The 22,056-nt window shown below is 37.9% G+C and overlaps 2 protein-coding genes across 9 annotated transcripts; both read left to right on the plus strand.

The window, feature by feature from the left end:
* The first annotated feature begins 5,474 nt into the window (after window positions 1-5,474).
* Window positions 5,475-11,059, plus strand: LOC125191124 (protein-tyrosine sulfotransferase). 3 transcript variants are annotated; one of them, XM_048088595.1, is made up of 13 exons: window positions 5,475-5,825; window positions 5,954-6,062; window positions 6,540-6,717; window positions 6,874-6,945; window positions 7,443-7,731; window positions 8,036-8,176; window positions 8,988-9,092; window positions 9,208-9,355; window positions 9,575-9,621; window positions 9,716-9,772; window positions 9,877-9,996; window positions 10,091-10,225; window positions 10,740-11,059. In XM_048088595.1, exons 2-13 carry the CDS (start codon window positions 6,005-6,007, stop codon window positions 10,899-10,901), a joined length of 1,512 nt encoding a protein of 503 aa, XP_047944552.1. In that variant the 5' UTR covers window positions 5,475-5,825; window positions 5,954-6,004; the 3' UTR covers window positions 10,902-11,059. The 3 variants fall into 3 exon arrangements, with proteins under 3 accessions (XP_047944552.1, XP_047944551.1, XP_047944553.1); XM_048088594.1 differs by having other exon boundaries at window positions 5,475-5,727; XM_048088596.1 differs by having other exon boundaries at window positions 5,475-5,683.
* Window positions 11,060-12,220: 1,161 nt separating this feature from the next.
* On the plus strand, window positions 12,221-16,928 carry LOC125190610. 6 transcript variants are annotated; one of them, XM_048087946.1, is made up of 6 exons: window positions 12,221-12,337; window positions 12,423-12,535; window positions 13,246-13,483; window positions 14,195-15,145; window positions 15,644-16,620; window positions 16,729-16,928. In XM_048087946.1, the coding sequence occupies exons 3-6, from the start codon at window positions 13,256-13,258 to the stop codon at window positions 16,757-16,759; spliced, it is 2,187 nt and encodes a 728-aa protein (XP_047943903.1). In that variant the 5' UTR covers window positions 12,221-12,337; window positions 12,423-12,535; window positions 13,246-13,255; the 3' UTR covers window positions 16,760-16,928. The 6 variants fall into 6 exon arrangements, with proteins under 6 accessions (XP_047943903.1, XP_047943904.1, XP_047943902.1 ...); XM_048087948.1 differs by lacking the exons at window positions 12,221-12,337; window positions 12,423-12,535 and adding an exon at window positions 12,894-12,925 and having other exon boundaries at window positions 15,644-16,256; window positions 16,353-16,620; XM_048087950.1 differs by lacking the exons at window positions 12,221-12,337; window positions 12,423-12,535 and adding an exon at window positions 12,894-12,925 and having other exon boundaries at window positions 15,644-16,256; window positions 16,386-16,620.
* Window positions 16,929-22,056: the final 5,128 nt, after the last annotated feature.

A 22,056-nucleotide genomic window follows, 5' to 3' on the forward strand; every position in this document is an offset into this window, starting at 1 on the left:
GCAAAATGTGACATAACATAAACTTCAAACAATATTGTTAGACAAAGAAAATTAAAAGATTAATGAAACGGCAGCCGACATTTATACCCAACTATTACAGCCCCACGAGTGATGTTGACAAATAAAATTCCACTCAATTCAATTGCATTAACATTAGCATGATACACATAATTCGTAGCGCAGCCATTCATCACTTAGGAAAACAAATCTATAAATTTGATGCATGTACATGCACGTTTCCATAATTTTCTACACACAATCTTCCTTTCATGTTTGACTTTGTCAGCCTAAAAATATCTTTATCTGATTTTCCCAACCACTTCTGGGTTTCACTTTTCAATCTTTCTGCTTTGACTTCGCTTTGGAAATTAAACACATGACTTTAGTATTTTAATGTTATGCCATAAATTTGTATAGTTTACCACTAGTTAAATAAATTTGTATAGTTTACCACTAGTTAAATAAGGTCTTGTAGCCGTTGTTTGTGTGTCTATTTATATAGAAGTAGGGCACATATATAATTCTATAATTCGGAAACATTTTGAATACAATATGTTCTCCGTTTCTTGTCCGTGGATATGTAGCCAATATAACGTTAGTGAACCACATAAATCTATATCTGTTTACATTTTATGTTTATCTCGATTACACAATTATTTTATTAGGTCAGAACAATTAATATAATTTGACATATTCTTTGCATAATGACTAAATAAAGTTCCTCCAACATATAGTTTCAAAATTAATTAAAATAAAAGTGAATCGAAGCTAACAATTAAAGTGATGGAGATGAATGCGGTCCAATTATCTATATCATATTCCTACAAAGTAATGGAAAAAGACCTCAAGTTCAAAGTGGAATTCGATTTGATCGTCCAAGAATTTTATACGGACAAAGTGGACCTACAAAGAATTTTTTTATTGGCCGGCAATGTTTAATATTAGTGGATTTGTCTGTACACAAAAATCTATATAAAATAAATAGTACGGTCCAATATATATGGACTAATGTGATAAACACCTTTTTACTACTTTAATTCAAGTGGAATTTTCTTACTTCCTTGCTATTTGTTTATTAGAGCATCCACTATGAACACTTTTTAGTGGACAACTTTTTTTTTCATAGTCCTATTTTATTTGTCCACAGCCACAAAAAAAAGTGTTCACAGCAATAGTGGACACTTTTTGGTGGACAAATTTCACTCTATTTTATTTGTTGTATATTTTAATTTAATTACAATTAAAATTATCGGACTATAAATAATTAGAAAACGAGATAATAATAAAATTAAAAAGTGCGATGAGACCAAATATTCGTTGTATTAATGGATACCGGAAAATTACACAACGAACATTTTATAAAAAAAACATATAAAAACAAATAAAAACACCGCCACCATCTACTCGGTGGCGGAGTCGGAATCCTCTGCCTCTTCTTCGTCGCCCACTCCCCCTGGCGCCGCCGCCCCTGCCCCCGGCGCACCCGGCGCCGCTGGACCAGTCAGCCCCAGATCCTCTCTGATCCTACACATGAGCTCATAGTATATCGCCTTGGTGATCGGGTCGGTGGCCGACTCGTAGAAACGGCAGTTATCTTGCAGTTGTTTCATCAACACCACATGGGCCCCATGGTCCACGGACTGAGCTCCAGAAGGCGCCTGCGCGCTGCGCGATCCAGACGCGGGCGCCGAGTAGCGGGAGGAACCTGCAGACATTCGGGCGCTGCGGATACTGGCCTTCTGCCCCGGAGGGCGTGAACGCCTAGTGTGTGTATCAGAGGGCTCCTCCGTTTGGGCGTCGTTGAGGTCGATTGAGTGTCCGCCGCTGCTGCTGCTGTAGTTCCCGGCTCTGTTGCGTCTATTGCGCTTCGCCCCGTGACCTTCAGTCTCCTCTGCACAGATGGACTTGAATTTTGGGCAGTTCTCGAGAACGAGAAACTCCTCCCACTGGGTGAACTTAGGCTTATATAGCGCGTTGTATTGGGACACAGACAGAGCCTTCACGTCGGCTTCGTTGCGGCCACTCTCAGCTTTGATAAGGGTGTTGCCGTAGATGCCTGCGAACTTCCTGGTGGGTGTCAGAATCCTCCCAAACTTTTTCCGGATCTGTTCCGCGTCACGCGGTTTAGCGCCTCTCGGCTTGAACTCATTGTAGGTCAACAAAACGCGCTTCCAAAAGCCAATCTCGGTCTGATCGGTGCCAACACAGGGGTTTGATGTGACGGCATCCCATGCCCTCACCACAGCAATCGACTCGTCTTTGGTGTAGTGCCCGCCCCGACTTGTTACCGCCGACTCGCTACCGCCGCTGCCGCTGCCATCCCCGTCGCCGTCGCCGCCGGCCCGCCCCCCACCGCCGCCGTCGCCGCCGCCCCTCCCCCACCGCCGTTGCCGCCGCCCCTCCCACCACCACCGTTGCCGCCGCCTCTCCCACCACCGCCGTCGCCGGAAGATCTCGTCGGCGGGCTCTCGGGTAGGCACAGCTCATCAGCCCCATCATCTGCTCCAGTGTGAACCTATCGAAATAGACAAAGGAGTCTGGGTGCGCTGGAAAGAGTGAGAAGGGGTATCCGGCCGCGGATGGTTGGGCGAGTCCATAGTGGGTCGATAATCTCCAAATGCCGAACGACCCAAATTCCTCTGATGAGAAGATTGACCCGAGATATTGGCTTTGTTGCCACGGCGGAGATGTCGGTGACCACGACTGGAATGGAGGGGGACTGGGACTCGATCCCCGGGGGGTGGGACTCGATCCCCACAGCTGAGATGGCTGGGAAGAAGGATAGTATTTGTATCCCGATTCTTCCGTGCCGGGCGAATCTTCGTCTCTCCCGTGCATTTGGTATAAAATTTAGGGTTGTGAAATTGGGGGTGGAGTGAAAATGGGTGTGGAGTGAAAAACAAATTGGTGGGGTATTTAAATAAGTCAAAACAAATAATTACAAATTCGAATTAAAAAAATAAAAATAAAATAAAAAAATTTCAGAGCCAGCGACCGCCGCGGCGGTTTCGCCGCGCAATAGATAGGCGCGGCGGCCGCTGCGCTTCTCTCTCCTGCGGCCCGTCCTCGCCGCAATCGCAGCGAATGTCCGTCCGCCCCAACAAATTCGTCCACCCCCGGAGCGGACGCCTCCTCCGCTATAGCCCGCCGCGGCGTAGCCGCGAACGGGGCGGCGGGCGCGCTGCCCCTATAGTGGATGCTCTAATATCTCAGCGTTGTTGCTGCAAAATTTAAAACGTTTTCCCTGAATAAGATTTCACAATAACTTTTGTTAATTTATACTGTTATTATTTACTGATCAAGAACGAACTCTCTTGTCTAGTTTTACTATACAATATCTCAAAGCAAAAAATATTATTCATTTTCTTAATACGTATATTACATTGTACAAATAAATCACTTAAACCTTTATCCATTTTCTTAATTAAGATTTTGCAACAACATTCGTTAATCTATATGCCATCGGATTCATCATCATTACCATTCCACGAATATAATTTTGATCATGTGTCATTCAAGTATTTCAAAATTTTATTTTTAAAAGAACACTAACTTTGAAACAATATTATTGTACTCCGTACGTAGGGGTGAGCAAAAAAAACCAAAAATAGAATATCCAAATCGAACTTAACCGAAATTTTGAAATTTGGTTCGGTTGTTTTGATTTTTCGGTTCGATTTGGGCGGAAAAAAAAACCGAATAACCAAATTATATTTTAAATATAATATTATAGACATATATATTCTATTAATTTAATATATTATATTATATAATGTTTATATTTTTTTAATATATTCTATTCGGGTCATCTTCTATTGCTTATAACATCATAATTCAAAATCAAGACCAAATCTCCACCCTTAGATTTAAAAACGAGTGGATGAGATTAAATCTTACGAATCTCAATAAATAGTAGACAAATATCAACAAAATGGTAAGATCGTATTTTGTTATCATATCATAATTTTTGTGTTTTTTTTATATTAACATGACATGAGTATTTCAACACAAGTATACGAAAATATCAACCCAGTTTTATTGAAATTTTACATGCATTATATTGAGATTTTATATGCATTATATTGAGATTTCGTCAAATCATCAACATACACGAAAACTGAAATAAAATTCATCAAATTTCACCATCCTATCATAATTTTCGTGTTTTTTTTATATTAACATAGTGTATTACAAATATCAACATAATGACATTAGTATTTCAACACAAGTACACGAAAATATCAACTCAGTTTTATTGAGATTTCACATGCATTATATTGAGAATTTTATATGCGTTATACTGAGATTTCGTCAAATCATCAACATATACGAAAACTGAAATAAAAATCATCAAATTTTATCATCCGAATATCGTCGGAACATATGCAATTGAAATCTCGTTAGAATCCTTATAGAATTACCTTTAATTTGATATATTTTTTGAAAAACAACAATTTAAATCGAGAGAGTTACGTAAATTTATTTTGGATTGCTAATTAGTTAGTAATTAATCACCTCCATATTCTAATAAATATATATTCTATTAATTTTATAATTTATAATTTATATATCTATATTCTATTAGTATAAAATAAAATATATTATATACCATATGTCCATATGTTAGTATATGTTTTTTTTCGGGGTTTTGTTATTTTCATATAATTTCAATTTTTTCGGTTTAGTTATGTTTTTAAAGTTCGGTTTCCGATTTTTCAGTTGCAATTTTTTGGTTTTTCGGGTTCGGTTCGATTTAGATTTTAAACTAAATTCAATTTTTCGGGTTTAGTTCGATTTGGCAAAAAATCAAACCAAAATCCGAATGCTAACCACTATCATATACTACTATATCATTTATTGAAGGGTTTTTGGCTTTTTAAACCAAAACCTTTCCCCGAATTTCGGTTTTTCCCATGAACTATGAGATTTGTTTTTAAAACCACGAACTTTCATTTCGTTAGGATTTTCCCAACCCGACCCGAATAGCACATTTCCGACCCGAATAGCATAATTCAAAATGTTAAAGTTGTGTTTTGTTTATTCAAAAGTTGTCATTTGTTATGTAATAATTGTGACTATATGTAATATTGTGCCAAATAGGATCCAAGTAATCAATTTAGTGACAAATAGGATTAAAATTGACATGTAGACAACCCGGGTTTCGTCGTTGACCCGCCGGGCGAAAATCCTAACGAAATAAAAGTTCGTGGTTTTAAAAACAAATCTCATAGTTTATGGAAAAAACCGAAATTCGGAGAAAGGTGTTGGTTTAAAAAGCCAAAAACCCTTTATTGAAAAGGGAAACCTCATTAACTCAAGTATACTAAATTATGTTACGCTTCAATTAGTGTTGGTAAAATTCTTTTAATAACTGTCATTTCGAAACACAAAACTGAAGGTCATTTTCGTCATATAACTCCCTCAGCCATTTTTGACCATATTTTGACTATATACCCCCTTTCTCCGCATGTTTTCAATTTCCCTTATTACCCTTTTCCCCTCTCCGCCGTTACTCCGCTCAATGGCGTTACCGGAGCCAACTCTGAGCTCCTTAAATTAACGATAAATTTTGGGCGAAATTGAGCTTTAGCCTTGAAGGTTTTTCCTCGAACTTCAGCGATCGGAGAGGCCGAAACCGCCGCGGAAAGGGGGCGGGGAGGAGTGGGGGCCCTTTGATCAGGCGGTAATGCTTCACGATTGGTCGGGATTTACGAGCACAAGATTTCGGTACTCTGCGCATGTTGGCCATGCTTATGTGTATTAAATTTCTTTCTATGCGTGGATTTGCGTGCTTATGTTAGAAATTGGGTTTTTATGCGCCCAAGGTGCTTGCTCTTATGCCGAATTTCGCCGTTTTGTGTTTTCGTTGAAAATGGTGGAATTGTTGTTTGAAGGTTGATTCTATGGGCTATTTTTGGTTTTCTAATTTTTATTCTACTTTTTTTAAATATAGATTTTCAAGCAGTATCTGTTGTGGCGTTGGTTTGACTTCAGAGGTGGGGGGATGAGGTGCGAGATAGTTCATCTGATGTTGGGTTTCTTTCTTTTGCTGCTCGTATCTGGTGAGTTTTCTTTTCCCTTTCTGTAAAGACTTCTCGTTTTCCTTCTCTTTCTTATAATGGTCAGATTTGAGGTCGAAGAATTTTGGTTAGAATTACTTGTTTTAGATTAATATGCTTCAGTTTTTACTGTGGATGCTGCAGTTCCTGTTTTGCTCTTCCATGTGAATATATTTTTTTCAAACTCACTTGATAAGTGTCGCAAAACAAAGGAGCTTTTTGCTTGGTCTAATACTGGTTTCTGTGTGCTTTCTTTTCTACTTGTATTATGATACTTATTTGAGATGAGATATGGAAATCGAGGAAATTGCCATTTGCGTTCTCATTTTTTTCTTATTCCTGTACTATTAGGATCATGCATGTAGAGCTATGTTTGAATAGTGATGGAGTTGCGTGAAATGTTCAAAATGATCTCTATACTTTACTAAAATGATTTTTGTGGGTGAGATCCCCTAATAGCGTGCCATTTCTTCCTATCAGTTCCTGTTACAGTAGAGGCATCAGAGGCAAATGATGGCTATAAGCAGTGTGACCATACAGTCAAGAAATGGGCATCCTTCTCGGCTGATACCGAAGTTAGTGGCAACCAACATGCCTTGCGTGACTTGCTACTTTTCCTTCATGTACCTCGAACAGGGGGACGAACATACTACCATTGGTAATTCTCCTAGATTTTCTATTCTATGGTGTCTAAGATACCCCAATAAGAAAATACTGAAAACAAGTCTTTGTGTAAGCTTTCTAAGGAGTATTTATAATTTCATGAAAATTGATTTTGCTTATTCTTTGTGCTATTTGTTAAATTTCTATACAGTTTCTTGAAAAAGCTGTACTCGAGCTCCTTGGAATGTCCTCGGTCTTATGATAAACTCAGATATAACTCAAGGTAATGCTTAATGTCCTTGTAATGTTTGTGGCTGAAAAGTAGTAGTAATTGATATGTTTAGTTCACTGTAAAGAACCATAGTGCAATCAGCTATCATGCATCCTTGCATTATAAACTATTTGGTTCATCTCTTTGGAGCATTTTTAAAGCTCAGCAAAATATATATGAAAACTTGGCTACTCATGGTGAGGTTTTCTTCTTGCCCGGTTAATGACTGCGATTGTAAAAGTTTAACTTTGTGTTGGATGAATGACATGTTTATCACTGTGAGACAATGCAAAAGTTGAATGTAGCTAGTGTGTCTTCTAATTATTGACATGCTTGTTTTTTTCCTCTTGATATCATTTTTTTAAGATAAGATGCTATCATGAAAAGTCAAAGCATGTAAGAAAAGATACTAACAAATAGTTGGACTAGTAGATGTGGAAGAAGTGTTGTTTTATCCTTATATATACCATAGACGTGTGTAAGAAGTGGGATTGGTTTTTATCTTGCAGAAAATCGAGTTGCCGTTTATTAACTACACATGATGACTACTCTGTGATGTCCAAACTTCCCAGGGAGAAAACTTCACTGATGACAATACTTAGAGACCCTATTGAACGTGTTTTTAGCACTTATGAATTTTCTTTGGAGGTGGCCTCTAGGTTTTTGATTCATCCCAATTTAACATCTGTATTAACAATGTCCCGAAGTGCACGTCGTAAGACATCCGGAGTGAGTACGCTGGATATTTGGCCCTGGAAGTATCTGGTCCCTTGGATGAGAGAAGACCTTTTTTCACGGGTATGCTCAGCTACCGTGATTGAGATTTTCGGTTGAAGTAAATGTTGACATGTACATGTTCTGTCGATATTGATAGTCTTCTCCAAGGCTCTGATTTGAACAATGAATTTTAAGTTTGAATTGTATTCTCTGTGATACATGATCATCATTATTAGATTTTCAGCTTTGGTTGTAATAATGTTTGGATTCAGAAGTCTTGCAGTGTAATATGTGGAATTTTATATGCTTCAAGACCCCTCATTCCTGAGTATTGGTTTTATTAAGAGATATTCTGTTCTATAATATGTTCTTTCATCTATGCCAGAGGGACATTAGAAAACTTAGAGGGCAAATTAATTTAGTGGCTGGTGATCCTTATGACATGGAAGACATTGCGATGCCTCTGCATGAGTACATTAATGAGCCTGTTACTCGAGACATTGTCCACAATGGGGCCACTTTCCAGGTATTGCATTGTCCTCTGTACTTCCAATCTTATTAGGTTATTTCATTAGTAGATATGACGTTCAAAAAGATTTGCTTTAGAAATTCTGTTGTTCTCGCCTCATTTGTTAATATTTTTGCATTTTTAATTCAGTGTTATAGAAGGGTTGTCCCTGCCTGATTCATTTGTACTTCATCTGAAATGACACTATAAAATATTTCAGAAAATTATGTAAATATTCTATTGTAAAGTTACTGGGTCACCTTAATTAAGAGTAACTCTAAGTCTCTAAAGGGCTTTATGTAATAACAACGTATTTTTTTGATGGATAATGACAATGTATTTTTAAGTGAATAATGAATTAGTTCTTGGTGGAAGTTATATTATATTTAAACCGTAGACCATTATTAGTAGTTTTAATTTAACTTGTACTCAGGTTGGATGTTGGATTGCTAGTATTTTCCTCAGAGTTAAGTGGCCATGTCAACTCTTGTGCTACTGCATGATTATCTGTTATATGAGTAATGAAGTAGACAGAGACTGTATATTATCACAAGTTTCTTGCCATACTTACTCATCTTAAGTTACTGGAATTTTAATACCAATATTTGGTAAAAGAATATGGTTGGATTAGAATGGGAGTCATGGTTTTCATATTAAAGTGGAAGACAGGATCTTTGAGTTTGTTCCTTTGCATTTCATTATGTTCATGGATGAACATTAGGCATTTATCCAGCAAGATCACTCTTTCTTTTCTTCCTGTCCTTTTTTTTTTTGTCTTGTTTTCCTTGGCTGCAGCATGGTTCTATTCTCTTACATCTGAGATTTTCAGATTGTAGGTCTCACAAACAACTCTTATTATGCTGGAGCACATGAAGTGCGTCATTGTGTGCTTAAGTATCATTCTCTTGGTGATTATGTGCTTCAAGTTGCAAAGGTATGGTAGAAGGATTCACTAATTTTGATATCGATTATGTCAGTGTTTGTGCAGTCCCATTATGTTTTTTTTCATATTATGGTTCAGTCATGGTAGAGAATTGTGATTCTTGCAGAAGAAGTTGGATAACATGATTTATGTTGGACTGACTGAAAATCATAAAGAATCAGCCAATATGTTTGCAAATGTAGTTGCTACACAGGTGATTTCCAAGCACAAAACATCAAGCTCTAATTCAGATGGTGCTAGCGACAATGACTCAGGTTAGTGATTCGAAGTCATTAATTGTACTAAATCCAAATTTTTTGTGTATTGAATCTAAACAGTGATGATATATTTGTGCAATCTTGGAAGTAGTAAAATTTCTCCAAGTCATCACCTCTGTGTTCTTGCTATAATACTCTTGTAGTTCCGTAGATATGAATTTAAGTTCCGGAGAGAAAATTATTTTTTCCATTGACATATCTGTTGATCTGGTACAGAACAGCACTCACAACTTCCTGATATGAAGACTGATGCTAATGATAAAGTAAGAAACTGGTGTTCTTAATTCTTTTCTCCATTGACATATCTGTTGATCTGCTACAGAACTACACTGTCTTATTTTTTTCTCTGGACTACAGGATCAAAACCAGAAGAACGTGTCATCAACCGGCGAGGATAATGCAATACAGGAAAATGTGAGCCTGTGAATATTTTCTCTAGTCTCTCATGTTTAATATTATGATATTTGCCTGCTTCTTGATTAACTTTTTAGCTCATCGTCTCTGCATTATTCTATCAGTGGACTGTAGGGAAACTGATGAAAGCATACAATTCTTGTGTTTCGAAACTAAGAAACTCTCAAGCAGATAGGCGTGTGAATTCCCTGAAGCAACTTTATCCAGCAAACTTTACAAAAGAGGTAGGGCAAATGGTGGATTGCTGAGTGCTTAGCTACTGTACCTTATTATTTTTGTAATGCTTGCTACTGATGTCAATGTATTAACTTTTTTCAGGCTCGTAAGCGGGTTCCTGAGGCCCTTATCAAGGAGATAACATTGCTTAACAGCCTTGATGTAGAGCTCTATAAGTATGGCCAGTACATCTTCAGAAAGCAACAGGAACATATGACGCAGAGCATGGTTAATGACGTACGTTAAACCTCTCGCTTGAATCTAATGATGAAACTGAATCTATACAACTCCAATTTTTTATAAAACTGGCATCCAAGTTTTTTTTGGATGTATCTGTGGCTAGCATTGCATATGTAGTTTACGGAATGCAATTGGCTTGACTAATTGTTGCATCTTCTGATTTAGTGTCGGTTCAGTGATTTTGATGTAGCTAATTCTGCAGAATCAAACTGTGTCCTGGTTATGTGCTTTTATGTAGTTGTATCAGTATTGGTTGCTCTATGTTAGTGTGAATGCTTAAGTGACATTTAATGTTATGCACTCATTGCCATGTTCCAAGCCCCACTTCCTGAGAATTATAGGTGAAACATCTTTCTATCCCACTTGGGATGGGAAATAGGGTCAATCTACAATAAAAATAACTTATGTATTAACTGGTAGTTTTACACCGTAATCTTGGTGTCTTCTGTTGCTATTCTTCGGATACTAGAAACGGGTTGCAACCCATTATACATGTTGCTTTTGATTGCAGGAAGAGCTAAGTGGCATGCTCTCTACAAGCACATACCGTGGAATCTATAACACCCCTTCCTGGAAATTCGTGTCCTTATCTGCTGCTGCTCTGATGCTGCTGCTTATCTTCATTTTTATCTTTGTAAGTTCAAGAAGAAGAACGTCAAAAGTTAAGCTGTAAATACGAAAATGTCCGAAACTTAATAGATAACCGAGCCTACGCCATGATTTTTCTGAGAAAGTGGTTTTACTTAGCCCAATTTTGTTTCAACCAACAGATGATTTATTAAGAAGACTGCTTTATACACAAACTCATAATTGGAAGTGTCTTATTGCATATTTCAATTTGTTGATTTGGTCTGATTGTTTTCAGCCAAGAACAAGGTTTTTTGGTTTTGTATCAGGTGAATTCTATTATTATTACAGGAGAAATTAAAAAATACTAGTACTAGTATATTTTTGTTGGGTGTGTTTAATGCAGATTCCTTATCCTTATTTCACGTTTACAGGTAGATAAAATATTTATTTATTAATATGTACTCCTTCCGTCCCAGAGAAGTTGGCATACTTTGAAAATGGCACGGGATTTTAGGAGGTTTTGTTTTGTGTGTTAAATGGAGAGAGAAAATATAATTTTTATATTCATGGGAGAGAATTTTTAAAAAAAAGGGAAATGTGACATCTTTTGTGGGACAAACTAAAAAGGAAAGTGTGTCAACTCTGGGACGGAGGGAGTAGCAAATTGTTGATTGATATCGATAAAGTTATTTTTGGCAATTTTAAATCACACTGGTAAATAATACCTTAAAAAGTATATTAGGAGTAGTACTTATTTTGGTTTACATCAGTAATAACAATGTGCATATTTTTGAGTAAAATCAATCTCAATTTGGATAATAATTAGTAATAGACATTGTCGTTCTAGGCAGTGAGAACTGAGAAGAACCTAATTTTTCCTTAGGACTCACGTTCCATCCAATCTTTTCCAACTTTTTTCTTTTACATTTCTTTAAATAAATGCCAATTCCACCTCTTTAAAGTAAAATGTCTTTTTTATACAACACGATATAGTATACTTCCTCCTCTCTTTAAAGTAAAATATCTTACTTATCCCACGTTCACATTCCAAAATATATTTTGGATTTCGATGTATATTAATACTCCTCCCAAATTATACTCCACTACTACTAGTCTACTACTATCACCCTACATAAAAAATTGTCATTTTTTTTCTATTCCGTCCATCAAAATTTAGTTTCTATTATTTTTTTTATCTTTAATAAAATGAGTCTAATTTTTACTGACAATATCGCTTCTGTTCTCTATCTTCTTTTATATTAATAATCTGACATTAAAATTTGTGTCATAATTATTTTTTATGGATAAAAAGTATAGTACCGTAATTTGTAATTTGGAAATGTAGACATGCATCAGCTTAGGATCGGATAAATTGGTAGTATTATTCTGGCAAAAATAATCCCCAAATTCCAAGACTATAAATGTAGACAAGAAAGGGAAAAATAGTAAATATGTTTATAAATTCACATCTTATCTATTCTTTGTTTATAAATTTCTTCTCTGGAGAGTAATGGCGTGACAGGAAGGGTTTATCTACAGGTACGTACTGAAATTAATCTCAATTATTTCCATGCAATTCCCTCTGTTTCTTAAATCTAACATTTCTAATTCCTTTTTCGTGCAGAGGAATTTCATTTTTTCAACAATCTTTTCCTTGTCATTTTGTTATCTCCACTTCCAAAAACAATGAGCTCTGCTCCTCGTTGTATCATTATTTAGTTGCCTGCTAAAGGCGAGGTATCCAAAAACGCAGTTCATTTGAAACAAAAACTAGCTTTCTACTACTATAATTTTGATTTCATATTATTTATTTGAGATTTTAATGGGCGGTTTTGTTCTAATGCTAGTAAGTTTTACCGCTGAAACGGAGTCGTTTCACATAGGTTGCAGAAATTAAATGATGTTGTAAGTTGTAACTGATGCTGAAATGGAATGGCAATTTTTTTTCTAAAATGAAAAGACGTGTTTTTTTTTTCATATTTCTATAAAGTTTTCTTTTCGTCATTATAAATCATCTGTTTCGCTTCACTGGTGTTAGGATTGAAGATTCTGTGTGAGTAAGTTCTCATGTCTTTGAATCGAGTTGGAAACACCGTGTATTTACTTCCAAATGCATATCTATTTTGGGTAAATATTGTCTTAATCCAATCTTTTAGGTATATTTTAATGATTATCCTTTTACAGCTCTGTGATTAGTCATTACCTATCCAAATCACACACTCACATACATACGTGTATATGATACATGTATGTTTTACTCCATATCTACTGTTAGTCTGTTAGCCAGTTCTAGAGAGTCGCCAAGAATAGTGTATAAGCATTTCTAACACTGTGTTCCGACTTACGGCTTTGTTAGATTGATAGGGCTGGAATGTGTTCAGGTTTTCGTTGGTTTGTAGTCTACGCCAATGACTTGGAATTGGTACTAATTTGTGTAAAATTTTCAGAAGTAGGAGCATGGCTGAGGTTGGGGATAGTTTGGGTCCGGATGAGGACTATGATGTCTTGCTCAATATTCTTGACTTTCCTATGGAAAGTTTGGAAGGGGATGAAGTTGCACCCGAATGGGATAGTAGCAAAGCAGAATTTCTCGGGCCTATTCCATCTAGCCTGCTAATGGAGCCACCATTGATGTCCAATGAGGAATTCAATGTTCCTAACTCGTCACCACAACCACGTTCTCATGTGAGATTCTAAAATTTTCCGCCCTCAGCTGGTATATAATTTGTATGAGCTTCCAAGAGTTATAAAGGTCTAACTATATTGTTTACATTATTTATATAGAGTTCATGGCTGTTTATAATGCTATTAATCTACTAAATGGAAAGAGCTGATGCATACAACTGAGGAGTGTGATGTGGGCTGCTCAGCAGTAGTTACAAATATCATGTCAAGTTTGGTAAAGACTTGGTGCAGTATGTGTTTGAGACATATAGAAACTTGTTGGATGTGACAATGCTTCATCATGGGGTTTTATTTTCATCTTAGGCTTTTCTTCCATGCTATGTTAGATTTGTGAGTCTGGCCCGGCCTCTCAATGAAATTACGTGAAGGAAAGTAAGAAATAAAACATTTAAATCACAATGAAAGATAGGAACTAAAGAAAGCTAGTTATTAGTATTTGGTATATTTTTTTTGTATCCTTACACATGACCTGTATAATAGGCATATACATTTGTTTGCTTTCTCACACACACCCGGGTGCCCATTTAAATAGATCATGAGTTTGTCAAGATTTCTGACATCATAAAAATTTAACATGAGCAAGAGCAAAGTTGAAAAAGAGTTCATTGTCTCTACTAAATCAATATTCACCATTGTATTCCTAGTTTGTCTGGTTGGTTGTGTATATTTTCGCTCTAATTTTTTTCTTGTTGATGAATGAACAAACTGCAGATTGATGCAGCTCCAGAGCTAAAGCAGCTGGCCAACCATGTTGATACTTGTCGCTTGCGTATTCCCCAGCTGAGGAAATTCACTAAGGTCCAAGAGTCTCGTTCCTTTTGCACTCAAAGCCCTGTTTCAGTTCTTGAAAGTAATGGCTCCTGCTCGAGAGAAAAGTGCTTGTCTATAAAACCTGAACAGGCTATTCCGGCACAAAGCAGATCAAAACGAGTTAGATATTCAGGTGTAAACCCATGGCTTTCAGCAGCACATGAGCTTTCCACTTCTAAACGGACTTCAAGTTGGAAAAGATTAACTCAGCAGCCTGTTTCCATTGATTTGATGAGAAAATCTGACGAAAATGTTGATAACTTAATAATCTTCCAAAATCTTCCCCATGAAGTGGCTTCTAAGCCCTGTGATGCACTGGTTAAGAAGTGTTCTCATTGTCAATCCACAAAGACACCACTATGGAGGGAGGGACCACTGGGACCAAAGACTCTCTGCAATGCGTGTGGAGTTCGATATCGATCTGGATGTCTATTTCCAGAATATCGGCCAGCAGCAAGTCCGACATTTGTCCCATCTCAGCACTCAAACTCCTACATGAAGGTGGCAGAGATGAGGAGCGCAGCTAAGCTAATGGAAGTTAAAATTAAGGTAGCACCTTTATCCTCCCCACAGACGGAAGCTAAAATTGATGAACCTCCAAAAGCCCCACAGGTAGAAGCGAAAATTTTGGAACTACCAAACTCCCACATGAAGGTGGAAGAGATGAGGACCGCAGCTAAGCTAATGGAAGTTAAAACTAAGGGAGCACCTTTATCCCCGCAGACGGAAGCTAATTTTGATGAAGCTCCAAAAGCCCCACAGTTAGAAGCAAAAATTTTGGAACTACCCAACTCCCACATGAAGGTGGCAGAGACGAGGAGTGCAGCTAAGCTGATGGAAGTTAAAATTAAGGTAGCACCCTTTATCCCCACTGACAGAAGCTAAAATTGATGAACCTCCAAAAGCCCCACAATTTGAAGCAAAAATTTTGGAACTACCATCTCAACAACTGGTGTTTGTTGCCATGAGTAGTTATTTGTTTGATCATAAATGTGTAAAAATAAACTCGAGTTTATATCCTATAGTAGTGTTCCTAATATTGAGCCATGATTAGATATCTTATCTCTTTAGTATCATTAATAGCTTGTGTTGTTATGTTGGATCCCTATATTGTTAAATGATATGTTTGTGGTTTTTTTCCTTATGTGCTTCATTTGGAGACTCTAGTATTGCTCAGATGTTTAATATTTTCCTCTTATTTTACTCTGAGCTGTTGTAATTTTGTTTTGTTGAAGTTATCGCTTATCACAACATGTAGTTAGTTCATTTGCACCTATTATATTCATCTGGTGCACTATTCCCTTGATTTATCGGTTTTGTGGTATAAATGATCTTCTCTGGTGAATGCAGATTGTTGGGACTTCGGAGCAAAAGCAGCCAACCAAGCACGTCAAGCAAATGCAGCTGGCCAAGCATGATGATACCTCTAGCTCACTTCAGATTGCTGGAGCTCCCAAGCGAATGCAGCTGGCCGAGCATGTTGACACCTCTAGCTCACTGCAGATTGCTGAGGTTCCTGAGAAAAAGCTGCTAGCCAAGGATGATGACACCTCTAGTTCGTTTCAGATTGCTGGAGCTCCAAAGCGAATGCAGCTGGCGAAGCATGTTGACACCTCTAGCTCACTTCAAATTGCTGGAGCGCCCAAGCGAAAGCTGCTTGCAAAGCATGATGATACCTATAGCTCACATATTCCTCTGCAGAATAAGTCGACCAAGGTTCAAGAATCTGGAGCCTTCTGTACCCAGAGTCGCGTCTCACTCCTCCATGACAGTAGCTACTTGAGATACAGACTAAAATACGTTGAACCTGGAGGTGTAGATCCGACAAATTCCATGAGTGGTAAAAAGAGTAGGAAGGTGCCTGTTGCTGTTGGTGACTCTAAAAACCTACCCCAAACAAACGACACCTCGTTGCATGGCTCAAATCCTGCGCCTCTGCAAAAGGCTTCAAATTCCATGAGAGGTAAAAAGAGTAGGAAAAGGTTGCTTCAGCTGCCTGTTTCTGTGGATGTCATGAAAAACTCCCCCAAAAACGAAGCTTCCTCATTGTATATCTCAGATCCTGCGGCTTTGAATCCTACTTGCCCTGCAGTTGTTGAGAAGTGTGCTCATTGTAAGTCAACGAAGACACCACAATGGAGAGAGGGACCGTTAGGGCCAAAGACACTCTGTAATGCATGTGGACTCCGATACAGGACTGGACGTCTACTCCCAGAGTATCGGCCAGCAGCAAGTCCTACATTCGTGCCATCTCTGAATTCAAACTCCCACAGGAAGGTTGTGCGGATGAGAATCGAAGCTATGCAGTCGAAAATGGAGATATCAAGGTAGCTCTCACATCCCCACCCCCATATTCTTGTTTCCTCGAGTAGTAGCTTATATACTGAAAAGGATGCTGCTGTCTCACTCCTGTTTTTGTGCTTGTTTCGTGTTAGGACCGTGCATGAAGACGAAGGCCGAGTGTAAAGTAGGGTAACTTTAAGCTAGGATGAGATAGTTTTAACTAAGATTGATTAGCTGAGTTTGTAAAGAGTTTCGGTTCTAATTTGAAACTTACAAGTTAGCTGTTGGAATCTTGAAACTGCTGTGATATCAAAACTGAAGTAACTGAGTTTAGTGAGATTTTATTGGTGCATATCATCTGTGAAATTTTGATGTTTTTTGAGATGTTTTCTTGATTTATAAGATGTTAGTATAAATCAAGAATTTGGATAGAGCAGAGTTATAGGTTTTTTCTCAAAATATTATTGATTGTAGTTGGCAATTGGAGATTTATTTGGGATGTCCAGGTTTGTCGAAAGTGAGGAGTTTAAATAATAATTGATCGACTTTAGGTCCATTTGAAATTGCATTATCCACTCTTCATTTTTCTAATTAGTGAGTATTATCATCAATTTAAAAATTTAATTAAGGGAAACATGTTGGGCCGATATTGAGAAAATAAATAAACGAATGGACTTTAGAGCATCTCCAACGGCGGACGTCGCGGAAGTTCGACCGTACGTCCGCCGTAGTGAGGAAAAAGGTAGGACACGCCCGTCCCGTGCGCCCGTCGGATGGGCTCGGATATTCGCCCGACGTCCGACCGAACGTCCGCCACTGTGGCGTGGGTCGGACGTCCGAGTTTTAATTATTTTTTTTATTTTTTAAAAAAAACTCTATAAATACGGTTCGTTGAAATTTATTTCATTCACACCACTTGTGCTGACAAGTTTCTCTTTCTAAAATCTACAAATTTCATTTCTACTATAAATGGAGTACAATAGGAACTCCCCCATCACGAGCGGAGGAAACACACCACGTTTCCCGCCGGAACGGAGGAAAACTTTAATGCGGGGATGAATCCCCAAATGGCGGGGATGGTGGGGATTACTCCCCAAATGTTCTACAATATGTACAATTGGATGAGTCGGATGAGTGAGATGATGCCCGGGGCAGCGGGAATGGGCGGTACTCCGCCAAATATGGCGGGGGTGGGTGGGATGATGCCCGGGGCAGCGCAGATGGGGAGTATGCCGCCAAATATGGCGGGGATGGGTGGGTCGATGCAGCACAGGAGCCCGAGGACGCCTAGGGAATCTGTCTATCGCTCATATATAGATTTGTTGGCCGATGATTCCCCTAGTACTGTTCCGGAGACACAGTACACCGGCATCGAGACTTTCTCTTTTGAGGAGTTGGGGCAGGAATTGGGCTATAGCCGATCCGTGAACTCCCGATGAGGCGGAGCCTGCTACAAGGGGCAGGGGCAAAGACAAGGGCAAGGTCGGGGCGGGGGGTAGGGGCAAGGGCAACTGGAAAGCCTCAGCTCTTCCTCGCAAACTAGGGCAGAGGACGAGGGTGAGAAGAGGTCGATTTGGACCGTGTAGGAAAATGCCGCGCTTGCGAAGGCCTGGGTCGGTGTAGTCAAGGATCCCTATGTCGGAGCAAACCAGGACCGATTGTGGCATCGCATTAGTGAGGCCTACCTAACACTCAAACCGGCTAGGGCGAAGCCTCGCACTTCCGAGCAATGCCGGAAACAGTGGGACGGTTGAGGCCTAAGCTAAATCGTTTTGCTGCCCTCTACCAAAACAACCTGCGCATGGCAACCAACGGCATGTCTGAGGATGATGTGAAGAACCGGGCCCTGTCCCAGTACCCCGACAAAGAATTGAAGTTCAAAGAGTTTGACCAATGGGAGGCCTTTCTCGTGGTCAGGGATTCGCAAAAGTTTTGTGCGGGTGTCGACTCGGGCTGGAAGCGAACGAAGATCAACTCTTCCGATGAGTACAGCAGCAGTGCTTGGTTCGCACGAGCTCCCCGAAGCCGAGGAAGTGTCCCCGCTACCACGATCAGACTCTCGCCGTCGTCGTCGCCCGATGGGGCAAAAGGTTGCGCAGCGGATGGCGATGGGAAGCGGCAGCCGCAGCGGGTCCTTCGAGGTCGAATCGGAGGCCCCAGCTGAACTAGACCGTCTCGCCCGCGCGCAGCTAACGAAGAACCTGAGTCAGAACATGCATGGGTGGTTTAGCATGCACGATCATGTGTACAAAAGGATGTGCAAGGATGTGATCGACGCATGTCGGCGCGATTTAGGAATGCCACCCATTGATGATTATGGTGTCGAGATTGGGGGCGGGGACGTCGGAGGCGGCAGCAGCACGGGCGACGAGGACGAGGAGGAGTGAGAGCCAAGGGTTGTATTTCTCGACTTTTTATGATTATGTAATTTTTAAGTATTATGTAATTTTTTTTTAATGGAGTATTCGAATTTTTCCGTATTCCGTGTCGAGATTTTAATTCCGTAAATTGAATAATTGTGAATTTAATTTTATTGCGGGAAGTCCTAGTGGAAGTCCTAGTGGGAAGTCCTAGTGCAGGGGAAGTCCTAGTGATGTGGCAGTGGAATGAGAAGTCCTAGTGATGCCGTGGCAGGAAGTTTTTGTGGGAAGTCCTAGTGAAAGTCTTAGTGGGAAGGACGCCATCAGAGGTGCTCTTAAATTTATCGAAACTTAAAAATCCGAAATATTATAAAACTCACATTCTAGCATCCAAGTGATTTTTAATCTGAAAATATTAGATGCGCTATATTAGTTGCAAAAGCCAAAAGTTTGATTTTCTAAATAAATTGACACAAGATCAAGTTGTTGTTTTTAAAAAAAATTTATATAATCTTAACATGGCATAATTTCGAAAATAGATTTGATTTTCTAAATTAAGAAAAAGGAAACTCAACCCACAAATAAGAAGTAAATATTGAAAAGAACATAGTCAATTACTATGATGTATTTTTTTTAAAAAAAGAGAGAATGCTTTTAAATTATGGCGTATATAAGTTAGAATCAAGGGGCATGTTAGAGTGTCACCATCCTTTAAAATAATACCATACCACCAATTTTAGTCAATCATTTGTACATGTGGACGAATAATAAGCTGCCATGTGGCAAAAAAAAATCTGAAAAAGACGGCCAGCAATTTGTTGCTCTATATCCAGCAATTTTTCTTGTTCAGCAATATCCGACACACTATACAACAATCTATAAATTGTTGTGTAGCGTTTATAATATTGTTGTATAAGTGGTGTCACGGTGTCACTTTAAGAGGGTTGTCATTTTAACACAAACATTTAATGCACTAAAAGAAAAAGCATTTTCAAATGAGGAAAATTACCGGTATGAGATCAAAGTTGAGGAAAAATTAATCAATTAGTAACCAAAGAACATTAAATTTCAACCCTAAATTATGCACATATCAAACCTAAAAAGTTAAAACATGAAGTTGGTGTATGTGTTATCTGGTATTTAGGTCGGGCATTAATAATTCTTGTGAAAAAATGAAGTTAGTAAGTAGTAGGGTTTGGCATAAGTAAAAGTTTGGCGCCTAACCTTGCACAAATTGTAAACATGGTCCTTAAACTACGACCTTTTACTTGATTAAAATGGTCCCCTATCTAAAGGAATTGATGAAGTACATTATGCAAATAATTAATTGCTTTCATAATTTTTTAACTTTTTCTTAATGAATAAATAAACAGAAACTTTATAAGTGTGGTCGATTTAAACCTGTGCTGTGACCTTTACACTCTGAACATAAATCACACAATCACTAAGTCAACACACACTTTTATTTTTTGAAAATATTAATTTATTTATCATGGATAAACGAAATTAATTAGCGCAGACTGTTTAGAAGCTTGCCTTAGGGAGGCCCAATAAACAAGGCGGCCCAATAAAAATAACACAAATACATCAACTATCAGTGCTATATTTATGGTTAGAATCAGCGATTACAAACATAAAATTAAAAAATTATTTTCCTAGATAACGAAAATTAATTTTCGTTTCCCTAAACTAGAATTTATGGTGCAAAGATTTAAACTAGCAGCAATAATACTAAAAAAAATAACATTCCAAAAGATTTAAAAGAGAAGACAGCATTCAGAGTGGCAGTGGCAGGAACAGGGCTGGCTATGTCTCCACAATTTCATCATTTAATGCGATTGGTCCCCTTTGTTCTACTATTATTAATTTCTCTCAAGATTGAATTTTATTAGCTTATGTAGGCACAACTAGTGGATAAAAAAATTGTACCCTTGCTACACATTTACCTCGTCTGCAATTAAATTTTATGTGTACAATGGGGGTCCTCAACCTCAAATATGGATTTCATTCTTTGAATAATACCAATACCACACTCAACCTACCACCACGAGTAAAAATTCAGTGATCCGTATGTACTGCTATATAGTGTATCCAGCTAATCATAATTGTAAATGCAATTTTGATTGGCTAAAAACACCACGTAGTAATATATTTGAGCCATTAAAAATATTTCTGGAAAAAAAATCTCATAAAAAATATTAATTGAAAAACTAAACAAAATAAAATGGATTTAAAAAATCGCGGTACAGAGAAATTGGAAGTATAAAAAATGATCATTTCTCTAAATTGATAAAATACGGGCCCTGCCCCTATCCTTTATATAGTAAAGTTATCAGAAGACATGTGAGAAACAAGTTGCTAATTACGGATACTAAATAATTTAGATAGTGTTGTTAATTTAGATACTGTATTCCTCCTGAAAGCAGTGAAGCCAGATTAGATTATGAAATTGGGGTGATTTAAATTGAGACGTATACTATACATGAGTTTATTCAAGAATTAATAGGCTCACGTGCAGTCACATGGAATATTTTCAGTCAAGAATTAACAAAACCTGATTAATTAGTATACACATGTAAAAATTATGCAAAAACAACGCAAGTGTTATGAAAAGCTGTGTGCCAACATGCCTAATCCTAATTAATTAGGCTTAATTGACTTATTTATCAATTGCCAATCCCTACAACAACTTAATTCTTTAGTGGTTCGCTATATGTAACTAACCTAGTATGTTTCACTGATCGGTCCTGATGATCCTGACTACTGTTAATATACTAGAGTCTAGATACGCAAATACTACTTGTGTGCTCTGAGTATGGATAAATTAAGTAATGATTTATACAAATTCAGTATCAATATGCTAATTTTATACTCACTCCATGAAATCATTTTATCATTTTGGTATGTTCCATAATATTCGAGTCATTTCATTTTCTAAGTCAACATATTTCTTCTCTCTTATTCCCTCAATTCCATATTAATTGAGTCATTTTTCTTATCTTTAGAAGTTCCAAGATAATTGGGTCATATCTATTTTTGGCAAAAAAATAACATTCTCTCTTATTTTATTCTCTCTTCATCTTTCTTACTTTATTCATGGTCCACTTAACACACTATTTT

Source organism: Salvia hispanica, chromosome 5 (genome assembly GCF_023119035.1).
Source record: "Salvia hispanica cultivar TCC Black 2014 chromosome 5, UniMelb_Shisp_WGS_1.0, whole genome shotgun sequence".
Classification (NCBI taxonomy): domain Eukaryota; kingdom Viridiplantae; phylum Streptophyta; class Magnoliopsida; order Lamiales; family Lamiaceae; genus Salvia; species Salvia hispanica.